This window comes from Coregonus lavaretus (genome assembly GCF_964263955.1).
Source record: "Coregonus lavaretus genome assembly, chromosome: 26".
In the NCBI taxonomy this organism is placed as follows: Eukaryota; Metazoa; Chordata; class Actinopteri; order Salmoniformes; family Salmonidae; genus Coregonus; species Coregonus lavaretus.
The window spans coordinates 10,701,101-10,724,367 of NC_140013.1; the positions used below are offsets into that span (position 1 = coordinate 10,701,101).

The window sequence follows — 23,267 nt, forward strand, 5'->3', positions numbered from 1 at the left end:
GTTCTGCCTGCGGCTAGGGAACCCTGACCTGTTCATCGGATGTGCTACCTTGTCCCGTACCTGCGGTTTTCCACTCTCTCTCTCTCTACCGCAACTGCTGTCTCAACATCTGAATGCTCGGCTATGAAAAGCCAACTGACATTTACTCCTGAGGTACTGACCTGTTGCACCCTCTACAACCACTGTGATTATTATTTGACCCTGCTGGTCATCTATGAACGTTTGATCATCTTGAAGAACAATTTGGCCTTAAATGGCCATGTGCTCTTATAATCTCCACCCGGCACAGCCAGAAGAGGACTGGCCACCCCTCAGAGCCTGGTTCCTCTCTAGGTTTCTTCCTAGGTTCCTGCCTTTCTAGGGAGTTTTTCCTAGCCACTGTGCTTCTACATCTGCATTGCTTGCTGTTTAGCGTTTTAGGCTGGGTTTCTGTATAGCACTTTGTGACATCTGCTGATGTAAAAAGGGCTTTATAAATCAATTTGATTGATTGATTGATTGATGTCTCCTACCAGTCTTGTGTTCTCCCCCATTCTGCTCTCTCCATCACGCCCAACCTGCATCTCAATCTGCCCTGGAATACCTGCTCTTCTAGGTGCCCCGATTGTTTCTGCGCGAACTACCTTCACTGCTTCTGCAGACGAGATGTTACGCTCACTCCTCACCTGCAGCACTTCCACCTGTCTTTTCATCACTGAACAACCCCCATACACTATGGGCGCCCCCACAGTTACAGCACTTTAACTGGACCCCACCTCCACATTCCCCATATGCATGTTCTCCCCCACACTTCGCATATCTCCTTTTGCCTTTACACACCGCCGCCACATGCCCAAACCTTTGACAGTTATAGCAACGCAATGGTTTCAGAACATACGCTCGCACATAGCAACTCATATACTCAATCCTAACTTTTCCTGGCAATACCAGATCCTTACAGTTTAGTAGCACTGACAAGCTATCCACCTTCTTCCCATCAAGTGTCAACTTGCGGCGCTTTGCCTCAATAAGAGAGCCTCCCTTCAAGTGGTCCTTTATTTCTTGCTTGTTAACAATTTCTGGAACTCCAGTAATAACTCCCTTCACCCACTTCCGTCCAGTTTGATCCGGCATGCTACTATCAACCACACGTTTATATACCTGCTTGAGTTTGAGTTCCTTCTCATACTGTTTAACATTGAAACACACCACCAAACTTCCATCACAAAGTACTTTAGCAGACACAACCTCTCCTACTTTACTCTCCAAATCCCTAGCCAACGCAATCGGACTCACCGCCGTGACTCCACCTTGATCCTTAAATTTCACCAACACCTTGAACTCCACTTCTCTCAGTACAACACTGCGATCCGAACCTCCCTTGTCACTACTCTCTTCTGACAAGACCTGCAAAGGCTACTCAGGCTTCCTCTTATTCTTAACCTTTACTCTTACTATACCTCCACCTTTTCCCACTCCACCACTACACTCCATCCTGTCCTCCTCAACTCCTAACCCCCCTACATTTCCATCCATCTCTGCTCCAGTCACAGCCCAGTGTTGCTCAACCACCTCCACCGGATTTCCTCTCTGTTTCGTTAATCTTTGTTCAAATCTATTAACTTAGCTATATTGAATAATCGTCGTTTATCTATCCTAATTCACCAAACGTGGACAGCTTCTCAGCTGTCGTTTCTCCAGACGCCTCCGTTATCTCCTCCCACTGGCTTCTCTGTCCAGCTCCTTGACAGCGGTGGCATAGCCTTCTACTCTGATAATATTTTAATTTCCTTTTTGACCCACATTCAAAAGAATCACACAAGCATGAAGATGTCGTGGAAACACCCCGAATTGCGGAAACGCCCCGAATTGCGGACAGCAGTTGCACACTATTGGAAAGCTTGTTGAAGTCGTGTCAAATTTATACTGAACAAAAATAAACGTAATATGCAACAATTTCAAAGATTTTACTGAGTTACAGTTCATATATGTGAATCAGTCAATTGAAATAAATTCACTAGGGCATAATTTATGGATTTCACACGACTGGGAATACAGACATTTTTATGACGTCATGACAATTTGCTTCGGAAAACCCTAAGATTTCTAAGTAGCCAATGACACTAGGTGAATTGATGGTAGCAATTAGATTTGTTCTTTACGAGCCTCAAACTTAGCAACAGTGGTTACCATGAATGCATGTTGATCTGTAGAGTTGACTGTAGCAATCCTTTGTTTCTTGCATTCATTTGATTGCGTAAGAACCGTGAGCTCTCCCACTATCCACACACCCACCGTACGTTCAAACACCTGTGTGTTTATAGATCACCTAAATGTGTGTTTCCCACCATTTATGTGCACCTAGTGGTCTGGGGTGTAATTACCCGAATATTACCGTAACATAAGATACACCCAAATTGGCTCCAACACACTGGCCCCTAATTGCAACCAACAATTACCCAAAACATAACCGAGGAACCAATAAAGTGAAATGTGAGTGAATCTTCCTTCACTTCTGTTGGTTAGAGTTCTTCACAGGGCTGTACCCTCTTGGAGTAGACAGATATTGGTAACAGGTCTGTCCAGTTCTCCTGTTCTGGTTATCAGTCTCACAGACCGGACCATTCTTGTCAGAGTAGGTTTCCAACATCTTTCCCATCAGCCACAAACCTCTTGAAGCAATAGGATCCATGAAGACCAGATCTCCCACGGAAAAACATATCTTCTGTTTGATCCACTTGTCTTTCTTGTAACAATGGGAGGTACTCCTTCACCCATTGTTTCCAGAATAGATTAGTCAGGTACTGAACTTGTCTCCAATTCCTGGTGTAGAGATCACAGTCTTGATACAGTCCAGGAGCAAGGAGTGTTTTTTCCTTCAAAAGCAGTAGGTGGTTTGGAGTGATCTGAGAGTTTTGTGATGGGGCGGTTGTTCAGAATTGCCGCTGCTTTACACACAATGGTATGAATAGAGTAGAGCACATTCCTCACCAGACGAATAAGACGCTCCCACACTCCACCATGATGCGAACCAGCAGGAGGATTGAAGTTCCACTTGAATCCCTTTGATAGCAATGCACTCTGTATCTTGCTGTGGTCCAGAGAGTGGCCAATGCTTCTCTGAGCTCTCGTTCAGCTCCAATGAAATGAATGCCATTATCTGACCTTATGTGAAACGCTTGACCTCGGCGACACATGAATCTTCGCACAACATTAATGCAGGAATTGGTGTCCAACGAATAAGCCACTTCAAGGTGTTTCGCTCTACTTACCATGCAAGTGAAAATGACACCATATCGACTATACAGCGCCCTCTCTTAACTTCAACAGGCCTGAAGTAGTAGATGAGACCAAAATGGAGCTCTTTGGCGTCAACTCAACTCGCCATATTTGGAGGAGGAGGAATGCTGCCTATGACCCCAAGTACACCATCCCCACCGTCAAACATGGAGGTGGAAACATTATGCTTTGGGGGTGTTTTTCTGCTAAGGGGACAGGACAACTTCACCGCATCAAAGGGACGATGGACGGGGCCATGTACCGTCAAATCTTGGGTGAGAACCTCCTTCTCTCAGCCAGGGCATTGAAAATGGGTCGTTGATGGGTATTCCAGCATGACAATGACCCAAAACACACGGCCAAGGCAACAAAGGAGTGGCTCAAGAAGAAGCACATTAAGGTCCTGGAGTGGCCTAGCCAGTCTCCAGACCTTAATCCCATTGAAAATCTGTGAAGGGAGCTGAAGGTTCGAGTAGCTAAACGTCAGCCTCGAAACCTTAATGACTTGGAGAAGGTCTGCAAAGAGGAGTGGAACAAAATCCCTCCTGAGATGTGTGCAAACCTGGTTTCCAACTACAAGAAACGTCTGACCTCTGTGATTGCCAACAAGGGTTTTGCCACCAAGTACTAAGTCATGTTTTGCAGAGGGGTCAAAGACTTATTACCCTCATTAAAATGCAAATCAATTAATAAAATGTTTGACATGCGTTTTTCTGGATTTTGTTGTTGTTATTCTGTGTCTCACTGTTCAAATAAACCTACCATTAAAATTATAGACTGATCATATCTTTGTCAGTGGGCAAATGTACAAAATCAGCAGGGGATCAAATACTTATTTCCCTCACTGTAGGCAATTTTGTGACTGTGGTAACTAGGCGAATTCCTATGCCAGGGAAGGACACGCACAATTGTAGCCTACGTTTTGGTCCATGGGCGCTCACGCCCGTGACGCAGGCACAGAGAAAGACCTTCGCAGCAGTACAGCACCATCCTCAGCACCATTGCTGTTCTCATCTAGCTGAACCGCGAGGAAAAGCTTGAGATAATCAAGAAGCCTTGTTTTGAGGTAAGATGAATATCATTCATGCATATAAGATTCTAATTATTGGATATATTTCGTTTGATTAGATTAGATTTGTGCTGTGTTTTTCACAGCCTGTGTGTTTGTCTTGATACGGAGCCTAGAAAGATGGAGATGCTCTTAAACACTGTTTCATGAAATCTCATGGGTGGATGTTATTTTGCGCCCGTTTTATAATATAAGCGTAAACATAAGACATCAGCGCAGATATTAAGTGTTTTCTCATTGTTATTGGATCAAATGAATAGTTGCACATGCCATGTGTGTATTCCTCCTCCAGCATCTTTCTCATTGTTTGTCAACGGGGCGTTTTTTCTCGTTGGCTGAATACACGCCCTCTCCTACGCACAGTCACGAATTGACACATTTTCTCAGATAGGCTTGTCAAAAGCCCTTTTATCATGCACGTTGTAGAGCAATGTGATATGCACATTTTGCATTTTGCATTATTGCACATTGCAACACTAATATGTTATTTATATTTATCATGAATGACTCAAAAATGCAGCTCTGGCCTATTGTATTTGTCAAATAGAGTAGGATGGCAGTAGTGTGACCCAGCCAAATGATAAAATGATATTTATTCCATTACAATATGGATTGAGTAGAAGATCAAAATCTGTAACGTTTGTTGCACCTGTTTTTCTCATATTTTGCTGTCTGACTGTATTTGCCTCCAAAATGTATACATCTTGTTGACTCATATGAGCACTGTTGCATAAGTCATATACAGTACTCATTTAATTAAACAAATAATGTGCTCTTGCTAATTATACATCACATTTATTGCAGTGAAAATGCTGTCTGTGACTGAGACTTCATTTATAAAACACTACTGGGGTAGGAACTAGGAGGAGCAGGGCAACTCAGAGGAGAAGATGATGGCTGCCATTACTGGACTCTGTTAGCAGGATTGTCATAATAGGTGACAGGTATTGCACTGCACAGGTATAGTTATCTACCAGTCATCGGACTCTATATCATGGATACCCTTTGTTTCAACGTAATCCTTTTGGGATGTCAGGCAATGTGTTTTATCACCCATTCTGCAGTGGCTATTGATTCAGCAGCAAATCATGGGAAGCAGTAAAAAAAAGTATATAATTAAAGGAATAAATGAAAGACATGTAGGAGCTTGTAGGTAAGGTGACTCACTGCACAGGGACAGTTGCTCCCAAATCATCCAGGCTACGATATATCTTGTCTATGTATCCATGTTATGTATCCATATCCGAACACGACTAGGAATCCCCTCAATATGATGCAACTGAAGGAAACAGGCAACTCGTTGAGTATCAGGAGGATGGTATCTGCCAGAGTGGGGGTTGTTCATTTGGCTTTGAGTACATGTCTGTATCACAGCAGAATCGGTCTCTGTTAATGTAGTTTCCCTAAGCTTAATGAATACAGCACAGACCACTGTACGGCCTCTGTTTTGCCTCATTGTTTGAACCCATAATGCTTTGGACAATGAGTTGGTAGACTGATAAAGTAGCACAGCTGCGCAATACTGATTGTGTGATGAGCTCTCTCTCTCTCTCTCTCTCTCTCTCTCTCTCTCTCTCTCTCTCTCTCTCTCTCTCTCTCTCTCTCTCTCTCTCCTCTCTCTCTGGACTTCTTTCAAAATCAAAAAGGATTAGCAGAGGCATGGATGGACAATTTAGTCTGTATTAGATTACTTGGCAGCGTAATCATTTTCAGGCCGGATGGATATTTTTTAGATACATGTGGTGTGCTCACCGTGCAGTCAGACATCAGAGGAAGCAACCCTTGGACGTGACAAAAAAGACCCAGTGAATAATTTACGCTATCATAGACTTTGTTCCCATTTCAATGTTGGGATAAACCGTTTCTCAGTTGTGTTAGTGGTTCTGTTCTAAAGGGGTGTTTATAGCACATACACATAGCTTATTCTCTGAACCTAGATGAGAGTTTGAACATTTATTTTAGGATGGAAATCCAGTCAGGCCATATTAATGTAATAGACCAAAGGGTCCATTGTGTTGTATATAAAATTGCATTAGCATTGGCATACTGATACTATAGGGCTTTTACATAGATGTTTTACTGTTTGTTCAGCAGCTCCTCAGAAATCAGTGCTGCAATGTCCAACACATACTGTACAGTACATGCATCCCTGAGTTCCCATAGTCAGGACGGGTGTGCGAGATCTGCTGCTGCATATACTATTTGGAAAATATAGCTCAGCCCATTACTGTAACTATGTCCAGAGCAATGATGGACATTAAGACTTAGCATTAGCATGCACTGAGATGGTACAATAAATTAGCCTGCCTGCTCCCTGAGTCTCCTCATCTCTTGTCAGTAAGTGCAGTTATCAGTGAGTCACTACTGACCGTCTTTCACAGGCCCTAGAGCCAAACATAGAGAATGTCTGCTCTGGGAGGGGCATCTGCAGGGCATAGACTTGTCAGAGTAGATAGGCTGCCATGGGAACAAGACTCTTATAAGCAACTACTTCATGTGACTTTTGGCTGAGTCACAGACGTATGACAACTGTTCAGAGAAACCTGCGATGGAGCTGTTTGTTTAGTAGTGCCACACAAGGAATGTTTGTCATCCATCTTGTTTTCCAGGCCCGGCAACATCTAGCAGAATGACTAAAGAGCAGACTGCCAAGGTGGAGGAGGAGGCCCAGCCGGCCTCTGAGTACCAGAGCCCAGTTCACGAGCCCCGGAAGAGGCCCATGGTCCACCCATCTGCCCAGGCCCCCCTCCCCAAAGACTATGGTGGGTCATAGGCCTCAGTCTCCAGGGCCCATATTCACAAGAAGTGTCTCATAGTAGTGCTTTTTAGATCATAATGAATAAGACTTTGGGACGTTTTGTGAATACAGGCCAAGGCCCTTTGTCAATGCTCCCTACTCAACACTGCTTTATATGTAACAGTGGATTTTGGGCTCTGGGCCATGTGCTGCTGTAGCCTCGATCCACAAAGAGCCTTTCACCAAGCACAGACCACTGCCTGGTCAAACAACCTCTGCAGATTCATAGAAACATAATGAAAATATTTAATGTATGTATATTATCATAAATAAGTGAACAAGGACTTTTATAGCATGTTATTGTAGATGGATCTTGGTTTGGGGCTGTTTGTGCAAACAGTATGATACTGCTGGACTTATTCCACTCTATGCCAATGAATGTAAGTTGTTTCTGCAGGCTAGCATGATGTAAAGCTTTTAATTTCAGTTTGCCCACAAGCTTCAATGCATTTATTATGATGGTTTATTATAAAAACAAAGTAAGATCAATTGTGTTATTTCAGTGCAACGTTTGCACTTTGATAGGGTTTCAATCTACCACATGCTGCTTTTAGAAACAGTGCTTTCAGACAGGACAGAAAGATTGGATGTCCAACAGAGAAAACTCCATAAGTAATTAAATAGAGCGCACAAACAGGCCTACTGAAAAATACAACCCAAAATACAAATTACATAAAACATTTTTTTTTTTTTAAAGATATTTAATGTCATACATTCAGAATGAGTCAATATGCTGTCTGGACAAGAACGAAAAATAGCAAGAGAGGTAATTCTCTTGTTGGCATTCCCTACCAATCCAGTCTTCACATTCTTTGACCCAAATGATCCTGCGTGTCTGGAGATCCTGCTGGATCCGCGCACCACCATCCCAGAGCTGTTCGCCATCATCCGTCAGTGGGTCCCACAGGTCCAGCACAAGATCGACCTCATCGGAAACGAGGTAAGTTACTGCCAGTAGGACTTTCAACAGACTACAAGTCTGAATACAGCTCAGACACAACACTGGCAGAAACAGAAAGATATATGTTGATAGCTGTAGGCCTAGACCAGGGATGGGCAACTTTGATGGGCGTGGGGTCCACAAAAAATCTGAACTCATCATGTGCGGCGCGGTGGCTCACGGGTCTGCGTACCCACATTCATACCCACACATGCCGTCAGAGCCAGCCCTAGCCTTTTGGGGGCCCTAAGCTAAATTTTGTTGGGGGGGCCTACCTTGCGAGCAAAACATTTTGCTGCTCTTGACAGCAGAAAGGAACATTTTCAGTTTAAAGTGCATTTCTTGCAATTCTACACATTTTACCATGGGGCGGAGAGAAGATTTTGCAATTTTCTAACTCATTTCATGCCATTCTACTCATTTTGCCAATGTGTGGAGAGAAAAATTAGCAGCTTTACAGCTAATTTCCTGCAATTCTACACATTGTGCAATAGGGTGGAGAGAAATGTTTGCAGTTTTTAATATGATATCTGAGTGAGACTGACTAACAAAATCAGTGGGAGCCCCCCGGTCGGTAATTCGGCTATGATTACTACAAGTTTACATAGCTGGCTAGACTAATTTACCAATCTAAAAAAATGTTAGCTGACATGGGATAATTGAGTGTCTTTCCGATTGACATCACAGGAGAAAGACTGCTGATGCACAACCAAATTTGCACCTTGTGTATTCAAATATTCTAACTCTCAACAATAAATTGAGATCCCAACTGAGTTCCTAAAAACTTGAGTTCTGAGTTCTTTTTTGTGTGGAAATTGATCCGCGTGCCTACAAAAGGGCCGGGACACCAGTTGCCCATCCCTGGCCTAGACGTATCAGTACTGGTGCCAAATCTTCTGAATGTTTCAAAGTTGAATTTGGAGTCTCACAAGGCTCTGTGCTTGGACCCATATAATTGTTTTCTTTTTTTCTACTGTACATAACAGACAGATACAGTATATTACTGCATAGTGCACCAAAGATACAGGTCTCCAACCAAAATACAATACACAGAGGAAACAAAATACACCATGCAGTCATTAGAGAACATGGAACCACTCATCAACATACTGTATCACACAACATTGCACACCTTTTAGCCCAGATTCATCGAAATCTAAAGAGCAGTGGCCTTTCAGCTGCGTGCAACCGTCTAGAGTTGGTCACCATCGCCACATGCTGCATTTGCAGTAAGGAGAGAAGTCCATTGGTCTGTGCTCAGCTTGCTGCTCTGCTCTCATGCTCTTAGGAGCTGCGAACAGGGCAGAGGCATCGAGTTCCTTGATCCCTGGAGGAATGCAGTCAATGCGGGCCTAGTAATTGTGTTGTTCCCTTGCTCTTTGTGGTGAACTTCTGCGGCTCTGAGCCGGTCAGCAACGGTGCACTGTTGTTGTTGGCCAAGGTCCTGCTAGAAGATTACAGACTCTTTATCACACTAACCTACCGGAGTGCCAAGTCTAGGTCCAAAATACTTCTCAACAGCTTCTACCCCCAAGCCATAAGACTCCTGAACAGCTAATCATGGCTACCCGGACTATTTGCACTGCCCCCCCACCCCATCCTTTTTACGCTGCTGCTACTCTGTTAAGTATTTATGCATAGTCACTTTAACTCTACCCACATGTACATATTACCTCAACTACCTCAACTAGCCGGTGCCCCCGCACATTGACTCTGCAACGGTACCCCCCTGTATATATAGCCTCCCTACTGTCACTTTATTTTACTGTATATATAGCCTCCTTACTGTCACTTTATTTTACTTCTGCTCTTTTTTTCTCAACACTTTTTTGTTGTTGTTGTTTTATTCTTACTTTTTTTGTTTAAAATAAATGCACTGTTGGTTAAGGGCTGTAAGTAAGCATTTCACTGCAATGTCTGCACCTGTTGTATTCGGCGCATGTGACCAATAAAATTTGATTTGATTTGATTTGATTTGAGATAGAGAACCCATTAAGGCACAAGGCAAACATAAGATTAGTATTTCCCAGTCCCATGCCCATGCCCATACACAGTATGTGCTGTTGATTAAGCATGTGCTGTGTATGGGCATGGGATTGGGAAATACTAATCTTATGTTTGCCTTGTGCCTTAATGGGTTCTCTTATAATGGGATCTGTATTATGGGAGGCTTGGTGGCTTTGGCTTTAGTTGGTGGCATGACTTACAGCACCTTGGGGCACCTTAGCAAAGTTGAGGCTGTACTAGTGGATTTGTAAAAAAAAACACCTTCTTACTAAGGATGTTGTCATGTACAGTGCATTCGGAAAGTATTCAGATCCCTTCACTTTTTTCCACAGCCTTATTCTAAACTGGATTAAGTTGTCTTGGATGTGTGCTTAGGGTCGTTGTCCTTATGGAAGGTGAACCTTCGCCCCCATCTGAGGTCTGGAGCAGGTTTTCATCAAGGAACTCTCTGTACTTTGCTCTGTTCATCTTTTCCTCGATCCTGACTAGTCTCCCAGTCCCTGCCGCTGAAAAACATCCCCACAGCATGATGCTGCCACCACCATGCTTCACCGTAGGGATGGTGGCTGGTTTCCTCCAGACGTGACGCTTGGCATTCAGGCGAAATCTTGGTTTCATCTGATCAGAGAATCTTGTTTCTCATGGTCTGAGAGTCCTTTAGGTGCCTTTTGGCAAACTCCAAGCAGGCTGTCGTGCCTTTTACTGAGGAGTGGCTTCCGTGTGGCAACTCTACCATAAAGGCCTGATTGGTGCAGTGCTGCAGAGATGGTTGTCCTTCTGGAAGGTTCTCCCATCTCCACAGAGGAACTCTGGAGCTCTGTCAGAGTGACCATCAGGTTCTTGGTCACCTCCCTGAACAAGGCCCTTCTCCTCCGATTGCTCAGTTTGGCCGGGCGGCCAGCTCAAGAAGAGTCTTGCAGGTTCTAAACTTCTTTCATTTAAGAATGATGGAGGCCACTGTGTTCTTGGGGACCTTCAATGCTGCATACGTTTTTTGGTACCCTTCCCAAGATCTGTGCCTTGACATAATCCTGTCTTGGAGCTCTACGGACATTTCCTTCGACCTCATGGCTTGGTTTTTGCTCTGAAATGCACTGTCAACTGTGGGACCTTATATAGACAGGTGTGTGCCTTTCCAAATCATGGGCAATCAATTGAATTTACCACATGTGGACTTCAATAAAGTTGTAGAAACATCTCAAGGATAATCAATGGAAACAACATGCACCTGAGCTCCATTTCGAGTCTCATAGCAAAGGGTATGAATACTTATGTAAATAAGGTATTTCTGTTTTTTATGTTTAATACATTTGCAAACATTTCAAAAAACCTGTTTTCACTTTGTCATTATGGGGAATTATGTGTAAATTGATGAGGAATTGTTTTAATTTAATCAATTTTAGAATAAGGCTGTAACGTAACAAAATGAGGAAAAGGGGAATGGGTCTGAATCCTTTCTGAATGCACTGTAAGGTGTAGTTAGCTATGTTTCAGTTGATTCCCTTTATATTGCTGTTGCTCAGATGAAAGTGCACAACTTTAGCTCAGGACAAACAATTACTGCAGTGTGAGTAGTGGTAATGTAACCGTGGGAGCAGGAACTCTCATAACCCTGAAGAGGAAGAGTGTGCATACTTCAAGTTTCAGACTAATTTCCCAATCCTGCCCAACTATCTTAGAGAGAGGGAAGATATGCCCCATAACACATGTACACAGACACACACACACATACAAATACACACTCTTAGTTAACTTAGTTTCCTCTTAGCGATGCAGCTTTTAGTGTTAGGATTGATCGTAAAGTCAGCCTCAGTTCCTGGGTGTCCCCGGGACCCCATGATGGCTGTGATTGATGGCTGAGATAATAGGGCCTTTCCATTACCCAGACAGGCTCTGCACTAAGGCAGACTCTAAATCAGATCGTCAGATATGGGCAAAGAACCATTCCGCCGCACCCTCAGTAAACAACCTCAGCCCTCTGGCAAATAGTCAATGTCTTTACATTTTTTAAAGTGTTTTTATTAACAGAGATGCATTGACTTATCTGCAAAAGGCCTGTGTGGGTGTAGGCTTTTGCTCCAATCAAAGCAGAACGCACCTGGCGCTTACAGATTGGCCACCGCTTCTTTACAAACTACTTGGACAGCAAGAATTTCCACCAATATCAGTTACTACTAGCCCCAAATTCCTTTTCGACAGTGCTAGCCTTGTGTTAGCACTGCAGCTACAGGGATCCATCTTATAGAATCCATGTTGAATTAATGTTGAATCATGAAAGTGTGCATGGTGGTGTCATCGTTAAGCCTCAGGAGAAGACCTGTCTGATAATATCATGTTAATTCAGTTGGACTACATGTCTCTGTATGAAAAGGCATAATGTCAGGGCTTGAGGAGAGTGCTCATTTCATCTCTCTTGAATGACACTGATGGATAATGAACTATCCCGAGATAGTTGCTAGTCTAGTTCAGGAATCAGGATGGGTCCTTTTTCACTTGTCACTCGGCACCCGTCACTGCTGTCTGTTTGCACCAGAGGAGAGAGCTAATTAACTGGAGTTTCACTGCTTCTTTAATCTTCACCATTGGGAATATGGCTTTACATAGCACATCTGACACTCAGCAAAACATTGATGGAGGTTTTTCGACATTGTAAAGGCTGCTATGAATAGTTTGCTATTAACTCCTAGTTGTACTATTTTCAATGTACCTAGTACAAACGTAGATATTCAGTTGAAACTGCATAGTAAATTAATGGCACTTCCAGTAACGACTGCCATCATTTCAATATTTGTGTCCCTTTGTTTTACCCTATCCAAAATGGCTTCCAGTTCCTCATGTAGATGTATGCTACTCAGCAATGATAGCCTCTGATGAAATTGCAATGCAGTGGAAATGACGTAGCGCTTAATTCATGACTCAGCAGGAATTCATAACTCCCCATCATTAGAGTTCAGTAACACGTGTCGTCTGTGCTAATTGGGTGTGAATGGCTCATCCTGCTAATGTGGCTACGCTAAGAACAGGAAGCATCTCTCAGAGAGATGAGAGGCTATGGCCCTGGGGTGGTGTGGTCTGTATGTGTGGTGTGAGTGATGACTGGCCTTAGTGTTTCATAGTGTTTTAAAAGGCATCTGCTCTCTCTTCCTTTCCCCTAGCATCTCTTTCACTCTCTCTCTCTCTCTCTCTCTCTCTCTCTCTCTCTCTCTCTCTCAGTTCACTGAACAGTCCTTGTCTCCTCTTACAGATCTTGAAGCGTGGTTGCCATGTCAATGACCGTGACGGACTGACAGACATGACCTTGCTCCACTACAGTTGCAAAGCCGGGGCCCATGGAGTCGGTGAGTCTCTCAAACCCTCAACTGATTGTTAATTTCAAATGTCTGAATCCTCAATAAAGCTTTCATAATATAACGTGTTTTTAGCCTAAGATTCAATGCAGATTTACTGTAGTTTCCTACACATTTTGTCCATCTTGTGACCCCATCCAGGTGACCCTGCCGCTGCCCTCAGGCTGTCCAATCTGCTAATTTCCATGGGGGCAGACGTGAGTCTCCGCAGCCGCTGGACCAACATGAACGCCCTGCACTACGCAGCCTACTTCGATGTGCCAGAGCTGATTCGCATTCTCCTCAAGGCCTCCAAACCCAGAGGTGAGTAGCATCAACACAACCCATGTAGTCTACCTAGCCAACTAACAACATAGTCAGTCCTCATGAGCTGTTGGAGATTAATAAACCTCCCCAAACACTCCCTGGACAACTTTCCTCACCCTGTTCGCACACTCACTCATAAATACACACACACTCACACTCCATAGCTCCTGCTTGGGCCTGTCTTGTCAGTTCTGGCATGCTCCTGTATGTCCTGTGTGTTCCTATATGTCTGTGTTCCTCTATGTCCCTCCCCTCCCTGGACTTCCAATCAGAACTAACACTCCATCCAGCCCATACAAGCATTGACCCAAGGACATTTAATTAACTCCTACATTGATTTCTCATCGCTCCACCACACTGACCATTGATTGGCCATTTCGTTTCATTGTTATTTTCCTGTCTACGGACCATGTGGCTCAAACACCACACGAGACTCCTAAGAGAAGAAATTGGTAATGCTTTCAGAGACCCCTAGGAGAAGAAATTGGTAATGCTTTCAGAGATCACTAGGAGAAGAAATTGGTAACGCTTTCAGAGACCCCTAGGAGAAGAAATTGGTAACGCTTTCAGAAACCCCTAAGAGAAGAAATTGGTTACGCTTTCAGAAACCCCTAAGAGAAGAAATTGGTTACGCTTTCAGAATAAAACGATGATAATAGCTGTCTTTGGCAATACAATTCTGATTGATTTGTTCTGAACCTGGTTGTACTGTCTCTGTAGTGCTGAATTCCACCTGCAGTGACTTCCACCATGGCACAGCCCTGCACATCGCTGCCTCCAACCTGTGTCTGGGATCAGTCCAGTGTCTGCTAGAGCATGGAGCCAACCCCACTGTCAGGGTAAGAGCACTATTGACTGTCTATACCTCTGTTTGTATGTCTCTTTCTCATGGTAACTAACTACAGACAGAAGTGCTGAAATTGAATATGGCATATATACTCACTGGACAGTTTATTAGGTACACCACCCTGTTCATGAAAATTGATCGCTCCTACAGACAGTGAGTCTTGTGGCCTGATATATAAAGCAGGCAGACAGGTTTTGAGGCATTCAGTTACTGTTCGATTGAATGTTAGAATGGGCAAAACGAGTGACCTAAGCGACTTTGAGCATGGTATGATCGTCGGTGCCAGGCGCACCGGATCCAGTATCTCAGAAACGTCCGCCCTCATGGGCTTTTCACGCACGACATTGTCTAGGGTTTACCAAGAATGGTGCGACAATCAAAAAACATCCAGTCAGCAGCAGTCCTGTGGGTGAAAACAGCTCGCTGATGATAGAGGTCGAAGGAGAATAGCAAGAATCGTGCAAGCTACACTCTTAGAAAAAAGGGTTCCAAAAGGGTCCTTCGACTGTCCCCATAGGAGAACCCTTTTTGGTTCCAGGTAGAACCATTTTGGGTTCCATGTTGAACCCTCTGTAGAAAGGGTTCTACATGGAACCTAAAAGGGTTCTACCTGGAACACAATGTGTTCTACCTGCAACCAAAAAGGGTTGTTCAAAGGGTTCTCATATGGGGACAGCCGAAGAACCTTTTACGGTTCTAAATAGCACCTTTTTTTTTCTAAGAGTGTAACAGGCGGGCAACAAACAGATAAATAACACTGCAGTACAACAGTGGTGTGCAGAACAGCAACTCGTCGATCCTTGTCATGGATGGGCTATTGCAGCAGACGACCACACCGGGTTCCACTCCATCAGCTAAAAACAAGAAGAAGCCGCTCCAGTGAGCATGCGATCACCAACACTGGACAATTGAGGAGTGGAGAAACATAGCCTGGAACATGATAGCGAGTTCAGTTTACTTGAGTGGCCTGCGCAGTCGCCAGACCTCAAACCAATAGAGCATCTTTGGGATGAGATGGAACAGGCTGTTCGCAGCATGAATGTACCGCCGTCCAATCTGCAGCAACTGCATGCCATCGCGTCAGCATGGACCAACATACCTGTGGAACATTTCCTACACCTTGTAGAATGCTCTGAATAATTCAGGTTGTTCTGGAGGTAAAGGAGGGTCTGACCTGGGACTAGATGGGTGTACCTAATAAAATGGGTGTACATTTGTGGTTTCATGTCATCTTTGATATGATTTCATGGTAACTTAAATGAGGGCTGAACTTCCTGATTTGGCCTTGTTTTGAGAATTGTCTTAGGGGGGTGGTTTAATAAGTGTCTCTTTTGTGTGTGTTCGCATGTGGCAAGCAGTGTATGGTTTGTTCATTCACTCTCCCAAAACAGTACACAGTTACAGCCACTCACCCTTCTAGATAACTTGAAACAGTCTAACCAGGTCTTGTGTCTTGAAGTCGTCTAGGAAAGCTATTGCTAGCCAACTTCTTTCGCCTATTAGTTTCAGCCGGCTGGTGTGCGACCGTGGCAAAATTGGTTTGACATTGGATAGCGCTGGGGCTAGTTAGGGACCATCAATAAATTACACAATGTAAATGGCACAATATTTTCATGTTGCACATCTTTTAGTTGTCTCATTAAATTATTTCAATATTTGTATATGCATTTCTACAATTTATAGTTGGTTAAGACATTGAAATTTGGAGCTATTGGCATTTTCAAATATTGTCTCATGCACATTTGTAATTTACTGATGGTGCCTAACTAGCCCCATAGAGCTATCGAATGTCAAACCAAATTGATCATGGACATTATGATCAGGTCTCGTGAAATAAACCCAACCAAAGGAAAACTGTTACAGTACCCTTCATTCCATGACATACTATTATAACTGTTTCTGACTCATATTGATGCCACATAGGCTGTTTTCAAAACGAGAAGTTGCTTTTTAGGGGAAGTTGCTCTTTAAAAACAATGTTTCAGATAAAAACAGATTCTGTTTCTGTTTTATGTGGGGATGACTTCTACACAAAACAGTAAAAATATGCCAATTTATTCCTCATGTCTCTTTCTCTCTCTCCATCTCTCTCTCCCTACATCCTCTTCTCTCTCGCTCTCTCTCTCTCTTACAGAATGATAAAGGCCAGGGGCCGGCCGATGTGGTCCCTGACCCCATGGACATGACTCTGGACAAAGCGGAGGCGGCCATGGTGGCCAAGGAGCTGAAGCAGCTGCTGTTGGACTCTGTGCCCCTCAGCTGCAACCTGCCCCGCGCCACCCTGCTCAACTACGACAACATCCCTGGCAACCTCATGCTCACCTCCATCGGCCTCAAACTGGGTGACCGTGTGGTGCTGGACGACATGAAGGTGTGTGTGTGCGTTTTGTCGGGATTGGGAGGCAAAGGATGAGAAATGGGAGCCTCAAAGAATTGAAACAGTGAATTAAAATAAAATGCTGAATTTTGTGAGCACGTTTATGTGCATGAGACCATTTCAATGGCTTTCAATTATCTTTTTTTTAAAAGTGGCCAGTATGAGGTCGCATTCATCCTATATGGTGGAGCCCTGCTGCTTGTTGTACTGTGTGAGAAGAGAACGTGAATTCTAGCAAACATTTATTCCCACTTGTGTTAACACGTATAGCTCCCCAAAAAATCGAGCAGTGATGAAATTGACATCTCAGCTCTGCATCACCTGAAGCAGGTGGGTAGCCATCGACCTGTGTGTCTACTTGCATAACTGAACACATTTAATTGTGTTTTCAGGTGTATTTCCATGACTGACCGCATTACTGACTGCACTAAATGACGTAGTCTCCCTTGGTGCATTCATTTGGTATCTACTATGCATCACTCACTGCAGTTAAAATGCATTGGAAACCTATGTGTGGCCTATGTGTATTTTTACGTCTGTCTGTAATGTGCAGCTTTATTGCACCTCTCACTGTGTTCAAACGTACACTCGTGACCAAAAGTATGTGGACACCTGCTCGTCGAACATCTCATTCCAAAATCATGGGCATTAATATGGAGTTGGTCCCCCCTTTGCTGCTATAACAACCTCCACTCTTCTGGGAAGGCATTCCACTAGATGTTGGAACATTGCTGCGTGGACTGTATTCTCGATTTTATACACCTGTCAGCAAATCCACTCATTTGAAGGGCTGTCCACATACTTTTTTATATATAGAATATGTCCTACTGACCACAACATAACCACTTAAAACATGTTATTGTGCTGAGATGTGTAGACTACTCTATTAACCGTAGCCTAGTATGTCAGTAGTCAAGTATGACAGAAAAACAGCAGATCAGTATGCTGCCCTGGTCTAGAGAAGTCTCTGAGACTAGTGCAGCCTACCTCAGTGCTGTGGAGAAGTGTTGTTAACTATTTAATCCTGCCTGGTATCACCTTCAATAATACAAGAATAAAAATCACGTGTTTTTTTATGAGCTCCTGTGGGGATCAATAAGGTTAATTCAATTTGCTAGTAAAAAATCTAATTTAAACAAGAGAGGTAAATGTCAGAGCTGATGTTGAATCCTGGCCCTCACACAGTCTCTCCTCCACAGACGGGCACCCTGCGCTTCTGTGGGACGACGGAGTTTGCCAGTGGCCAGTGGGTGGGGGTGGAGCTGGACGAGCCAGAGGGCAAGAATGACGGGAGTGTGGGAGGGGTGCGTTACTTCATCTGCCCCCCCAAACTGGGTAACCACCTGTTATTTCACTCCCATTTTGGGAATTCTTACTTAAATATATTGTTGAAATGTGTCAAGCTTCCCCTTGAGAAAAGAGCAAAGCGAAAACTTGATTTCATAACTTTTGTGTACAGGTAGTTTTCAGAAAAACAGCTGTGGTAAATTTGATATGAGCTTGCAGGTTTTTTCAGGGTTTTCTCTAATCACTTCTATTGTCCTGAAGGTATCTTTGCTCCAGTGTCGAAAATCGCCAAAGCTGTTGAGAAGGCCCCCTCCTCTGTCACCTCCACACCCAAGACCCCCCGCATGGACTTCTCCCGCGTCACAGGAAAGAACAAGAAAGAAAAGAAGGAACTAATGGAGAGAGAGAAAGGTACAAGAGTCTCCCCATCAAGGGCCATTGCATTCAATCTCATAGGAGCACAACAAGCCATCTGTTGATTCACATACTTTATAACACATAAATAACACATGCCTCATAGACTTTATAACACATTATAACATGTTAACGAACATTTGATTGATTTCCTCCATCAGCTCTGAGGAAGAAGTCTATGTCCGTGGCCAGTCTGGACCCAGATGGGGTGAAGGTGGAACTTGGAGACCAGGTGCTGGTTGCTGGTGTGAAGCAAGGAATCATACGCTATTACGGAAAGACAGACTTTGCCCCAGGTAGGTCTGTTGTGAAATCAAGTCATTGCAACACTGGTGGTGATATTTAAAAGAAATGTTTGACAAATGATTAGAAATGTTTAATCAAGTTTAAATATTGATGATGTGTGTGTGTCCAGGTTACTGGTTTGGTGTGGAGCTGGAGCATCCCACGGGAAAACATGACGGGTCTGTTTTTGGTGTACGCTACTTCAACTGCCTGCCCAAGTATGGCGTCTTTGCACCCCCATCTCGCGTACAGAGGTAACATAACACCTACTTTAACACCTGGTTCAAAACAATTACCCTAAAAAAAGATAACGTAACAACTTTATTGATAAGAAAGCATTTTACAGTTACCTTGTGTAACCATGCTTATCAGTCATTGTCAGACAGAGAGCTAGACAATATACAACGTGCTCTGTTGTGATTGTAAAGTTTCATTCTGAACAGACTGACCGTCTGGTACAATACTAACTACTGCTGTTAATGATCTCTCAGAATCTGCGGACCAAAGGACGGTCAGAGCGGCGATGGCACGATGGTGAAAAAAGTCCACCAGGTGTCAAGTAAGTCTCTGAGGTCAAATCCATCCAGCCATGTTAGCCAGCGTGCCACACCACCCCATGTTATGATATACCTTCTACTCCCACATCTGCATTCTTTCCAAAGATGTTCTTTGTTTATTCTAGTGAACCAGCCAAAGCGTAAATTCAACGCAGTGAGGTCACCCAAGGACATCACGTCTGAGAGTTCAATATCCAGGTACAGTCTCTTCTTTTCCTCTCTCTGTTCTGTTGTCTCTGAGTCCACAAATAGCAGATTAGAAACAAGCTCCTGTTGATGAATGTGTCCAGTGACACAAATCCCTTTCCTCTTCCTCCTGCTCATCCTCTTCTTCAGGTTGCTGTTCTGCTGCTGGTTCCCCTGGATGCTGCGTGCTGAGATGCAGTCCTAACCACCCTCTCCTTCTTCCTCCTCTTCCTCCTCCTCAAAAGATCTACTGCTCTCCTCCTCTTAATGTCCATCTTTCATTTGTGCTTTTCTCTGGCTGTTGCTGTCAGAATTACAGTAGTTAACAGCCCCCCCCCCCCCCTCCCCATCCCCACCCCCTCCACTCTCCATCCTCCATGATCGCAGTCAGTCCTATAGCAAAACCTAGTGCCTTGTATGTTAACTAACATCCTGCATTCCATTTGTAACACTAATAATGAGACTAAATAATTGTAACTCGAAATCTGGGACACAAACCCTACAAAAGCAATTATCTAATAGATATAATCACTTAGTTTTTGTAAGTTACTCTATTTTGGTGTTGATTGCTTGTTGTTACACACCCCCTGTCAGCAGTTGCCAAAACCCTTTGACCAGTCAGCCAACTTCTTATGCCATGGAGCTTCTACTAGGGAGCCTTTCAAATGACTAAGTACATGATGCTATACTTTATTGTTTTGCTGCTGCTTCATCCTAATGTCCAGTATTTCAGAGGAGACCAAGGGCCTCATTTATCCTCAAAGTAATACATGGTCTGTCAGTGTGAACAGACTGTAGATGGTGGCCATGTTGCGCTAAAGGGTTTGATCCAAAATGTGGATGTGTGAGTCAAATGGTGTTACAAATTCATTTTCACATAAACTTTTTTTTGTGAAAAGATGTGACATGAACATATGGTCATGTTCTTCTAATCTCGTATGTTCAAAAGAAAACAGGGTTTAATATTATTCAGGATTCCTACATCCACTATTTCTCCACTTGCACTCTGAGCATTTTCCCAAATATGCAATTGGAATGATGTATATAATATCGATTTGCTTGTTAATGGGCTTGTGTAAATTGTAATATGCTCACACATGATACAAAAACTGAGGTTCCTGGTTTCTGGTAGCCTGCTAAATTCTTTGACAGATCCCTGTAAAATACTAGTTACCTGTTTTAGGTAAGGGAATGCTAGCACGTACATATATGTTAATCATAATGTCCCAACTTAATTACTGAAGGACATCTTTATCTGCACAGATATCTTCTGTACCCTTGAATGGTTTAAATCGTGGTAATATGGACACTGCATAACTGGGTAAATAAGACTTTCATAACTTGGTCTTAGATGTTTATTGCACTTTGAACCAGTTGGTCTCAGATCCAAGTTATGTTAACCAAAATAGCTGCTAACCCCAAAATGTAATGGCAGGTAATGTAAGGGGAAACCACCTAGGTTAATATTGTTAATATCGTTAAAGCTGTTGTCTTTATTGTGTAGCATAAAGTAGCAATAACTTAACTTTTACTTAACTTTAACTTTAACTTAAACGTCATGTTAGCAAAAAGTTTATTTGCCCACATTTAAGTTTTGTTTATAGAAATAGGAAATCTACATGGGTACCACAATATACTTGTTAAAGGTACGTTTCTTGATAAACCAGTGCCCTCCTCCCCATCTCTAGGTTCGTTGTTGCACTAATAGTGTTAATCTCAGTCTAAATCTGCACAGACAGAACACCTGCTAGCTCAGTGCTACCACAGTTCACACCCCCTGTTGGCTATCCTCTCATGCTTCTCTCTCCTTCTCTCTCAACGTTAGACTTTGGTAAGTTTGTGAATGTGAGCATTAGAAGAAAAAAATCTGACTGTCTAAACTTGTGTGCGCTTAATGTCAAAATCTATGAGTATGTGCATAAAAACAGAAATATTTAACCTGTGTACTTAGCTATGTGGATATGGATAGTGTCTTTGTCTACTTAACACTATGTAAGCACACCATGAGGGGGAGAAAAAAACACCTGAACTTGCTCCTGCACTCTCTGAACACCATTGTGAACATCCTGTGTTAACAGCACCGTGGAACAGCAAAAAATACTCATTATCAGGAAGGGTCTAAATACTCTTGCACCATGTCGTTTTCCGAAATCGCCACTTATACAATGTGGTACTGAACAATGTGGAACTGAACGCAACAATGTGTGGTTGTTTTGCTATTGCTAGTGTAAGGTTATGACTAGTCTGTAAGAGAGCCACTGAACAACAAGGATACTATGAGGGAGTCAGCTTCAGCTTCATTTTTAACTGAATAAGGGTTGTTAGTATATCCAGTTTGAGAGAAACTCATCCATTACACCTCAAATTCATGTAGTGGGATACTTGAGAACCTGTGGCAATTGGAACTTTTCTCCTTTTTTATTCAGTTTAATTAAGACTATCTCAACACAAAGTGTTGCAAACTTTGTCAGGACAGCTCACTTTGTTAAAATCCTCTGTTAGCCAAGTATGCTAAAATTATACTGTCAAGAAGGACTGTGAGAAAATCATCCTCACCCCATACTGAAGTGCTTGAGAATGAGTAAGAATTCATCACCATGTCTTTGTTTTTACCACTATGCTGGGAGAAATGTCATTAGATATAAGTATACGATGCAACATTGGTCATACTTACTACATGGTTGAGTTGAATAGTTGGTTGACTGGCAGATTTAATACTCAAGTAAAGTTGTTTGAGGCAAAGATTGATCCGAATTGTGTAGTTATTGCCTGAACGTTACACTCTGGTAGCATAATATGTACCGTAATATGCCAGTAGATGTCACTAATTTGTCACTTTGTTATCATCTACAACTAACAACATGACAAGAATCTGCATTGATGAGTCCTCTCTTCAAATGTTTTGTTTATTCAAGGACATTATGAAAACTGATATAATCCTATTAAGTGGTGTACTGTCATTATTTTAAAAAAACATGTTATTCTAAAACTTGATCTCAAAAATTGTTAATTTTCTTCACAGACATGTCATTGCAGTTTGTTAAAAATATATTTTGATAATTTCACTAAGTGTACTTTTTCCCCCAGTTTTATAGTGTGTTTGTGTCTGTGTCCCAAAACAGGTAAAGGGTGCTGTAATGTTGGATTTATTAGTGTCATGCATAATATTCATTGCATGCTCTTTATTTTCTGAAAGTTTCTTTTTCTGACGGTGTATCTCAACATGAAAATGCTTATAATTACAACTCTGACTATGAATCTAATAAAAGTTGATGTTGTTTTCTACATTTTCTGTTGCTTGCTTTTGTTCAAACAACTAGAGATAAATCACTCAGACACTTATTGTAATTGCTCAAATGTGCATTTATTGCAGGTCTAACAATTGAATGTCGTTTTTACATTAAATGCCCACCAATGAATTTCTATCTGGGGATATTTACGCATGGTGAGTAGGCCTAAAGGCCTATGAAATCAAGGGAACATAAATTAGTGTAAAGAAAGCAAATGTTCTTGTTATCATCAGAGGAATCATGAGAAGCTGTTTCCCTGGTAGCTGCGGTTGTTGTAGACTGTTGGTCTCTTTTCGACGT

The 23,267-nt window shown here is 42.8% G+C and overlaps 1 protein-coding gene across 1 annotated transcript; it reads left to right on the forward strand.

The window, feature by feature from the left end:
• Positions 1 to 4,214: 4,214 nt before the first annotated feature.
• Positions 4,215 to 22,962, forward strand: LOC311102191 (CAP-Gly domain-containing linker protein 3-like). The gene is made up of 15 exons (XM_084143441.1): positions 4,215 to 4,324; positions 6,937 to 7,089; positions 7,925 to 8,064; positions 13,316 to 13,409; positions 13,560 to 13,721; positions 14,445 to 14,563; positions 16,706 to 16,942; positions 17,219 to 17,278; positions 18,148 to 18,283; positions 18,497 to 18,646; positions 18,811 to 18,945; positions 19,065 to 19,188; positions 19,426 to 19,493; positions 19,617 to 19,689; positions 19,828 to 22,962. Exons 2-15 carry the CDS (start codon positions 6,957 to 6,959, stop codon positions 19,880 to 19,882), a joined length of 1,686 nt encoding a protein of 561 aa, XP_083999567.1. The 5' UTR covers positions 4,215 to 4,324; positions 6,937 to 6,956; the 3' UTR covers positions 19,883 to 22,962.
• Positions 22,963 to 23,267: the final 305 nt, after the last annotated feature.

Excerpts from the sequence above, each read along its gene's own strand:
- LOC311102191 (XM_084143441.1), top strand. The coding sequence starts at position 6,957 with ATGACTAAAGAGCAGACTGCCAAGGTGGAGGAGGAGGCCCAGCCGGCC. Across the intron at positions 16,943-17,218 it reads TGGTGCTGGACGACATGAAG|CTCCCCAAAAAATCGAGCAG; the intron begins GTGTGTGTGTGC and ends TAACACGTATAG. Across the intron at positions 18,647-18,810 it reads ACTAATGGAGAGAGAGAAAG|CTCTGAGGAAGAAGTCTATG; the intron begins GTACAAGAGTCT and ends TTCCTCCATCAG.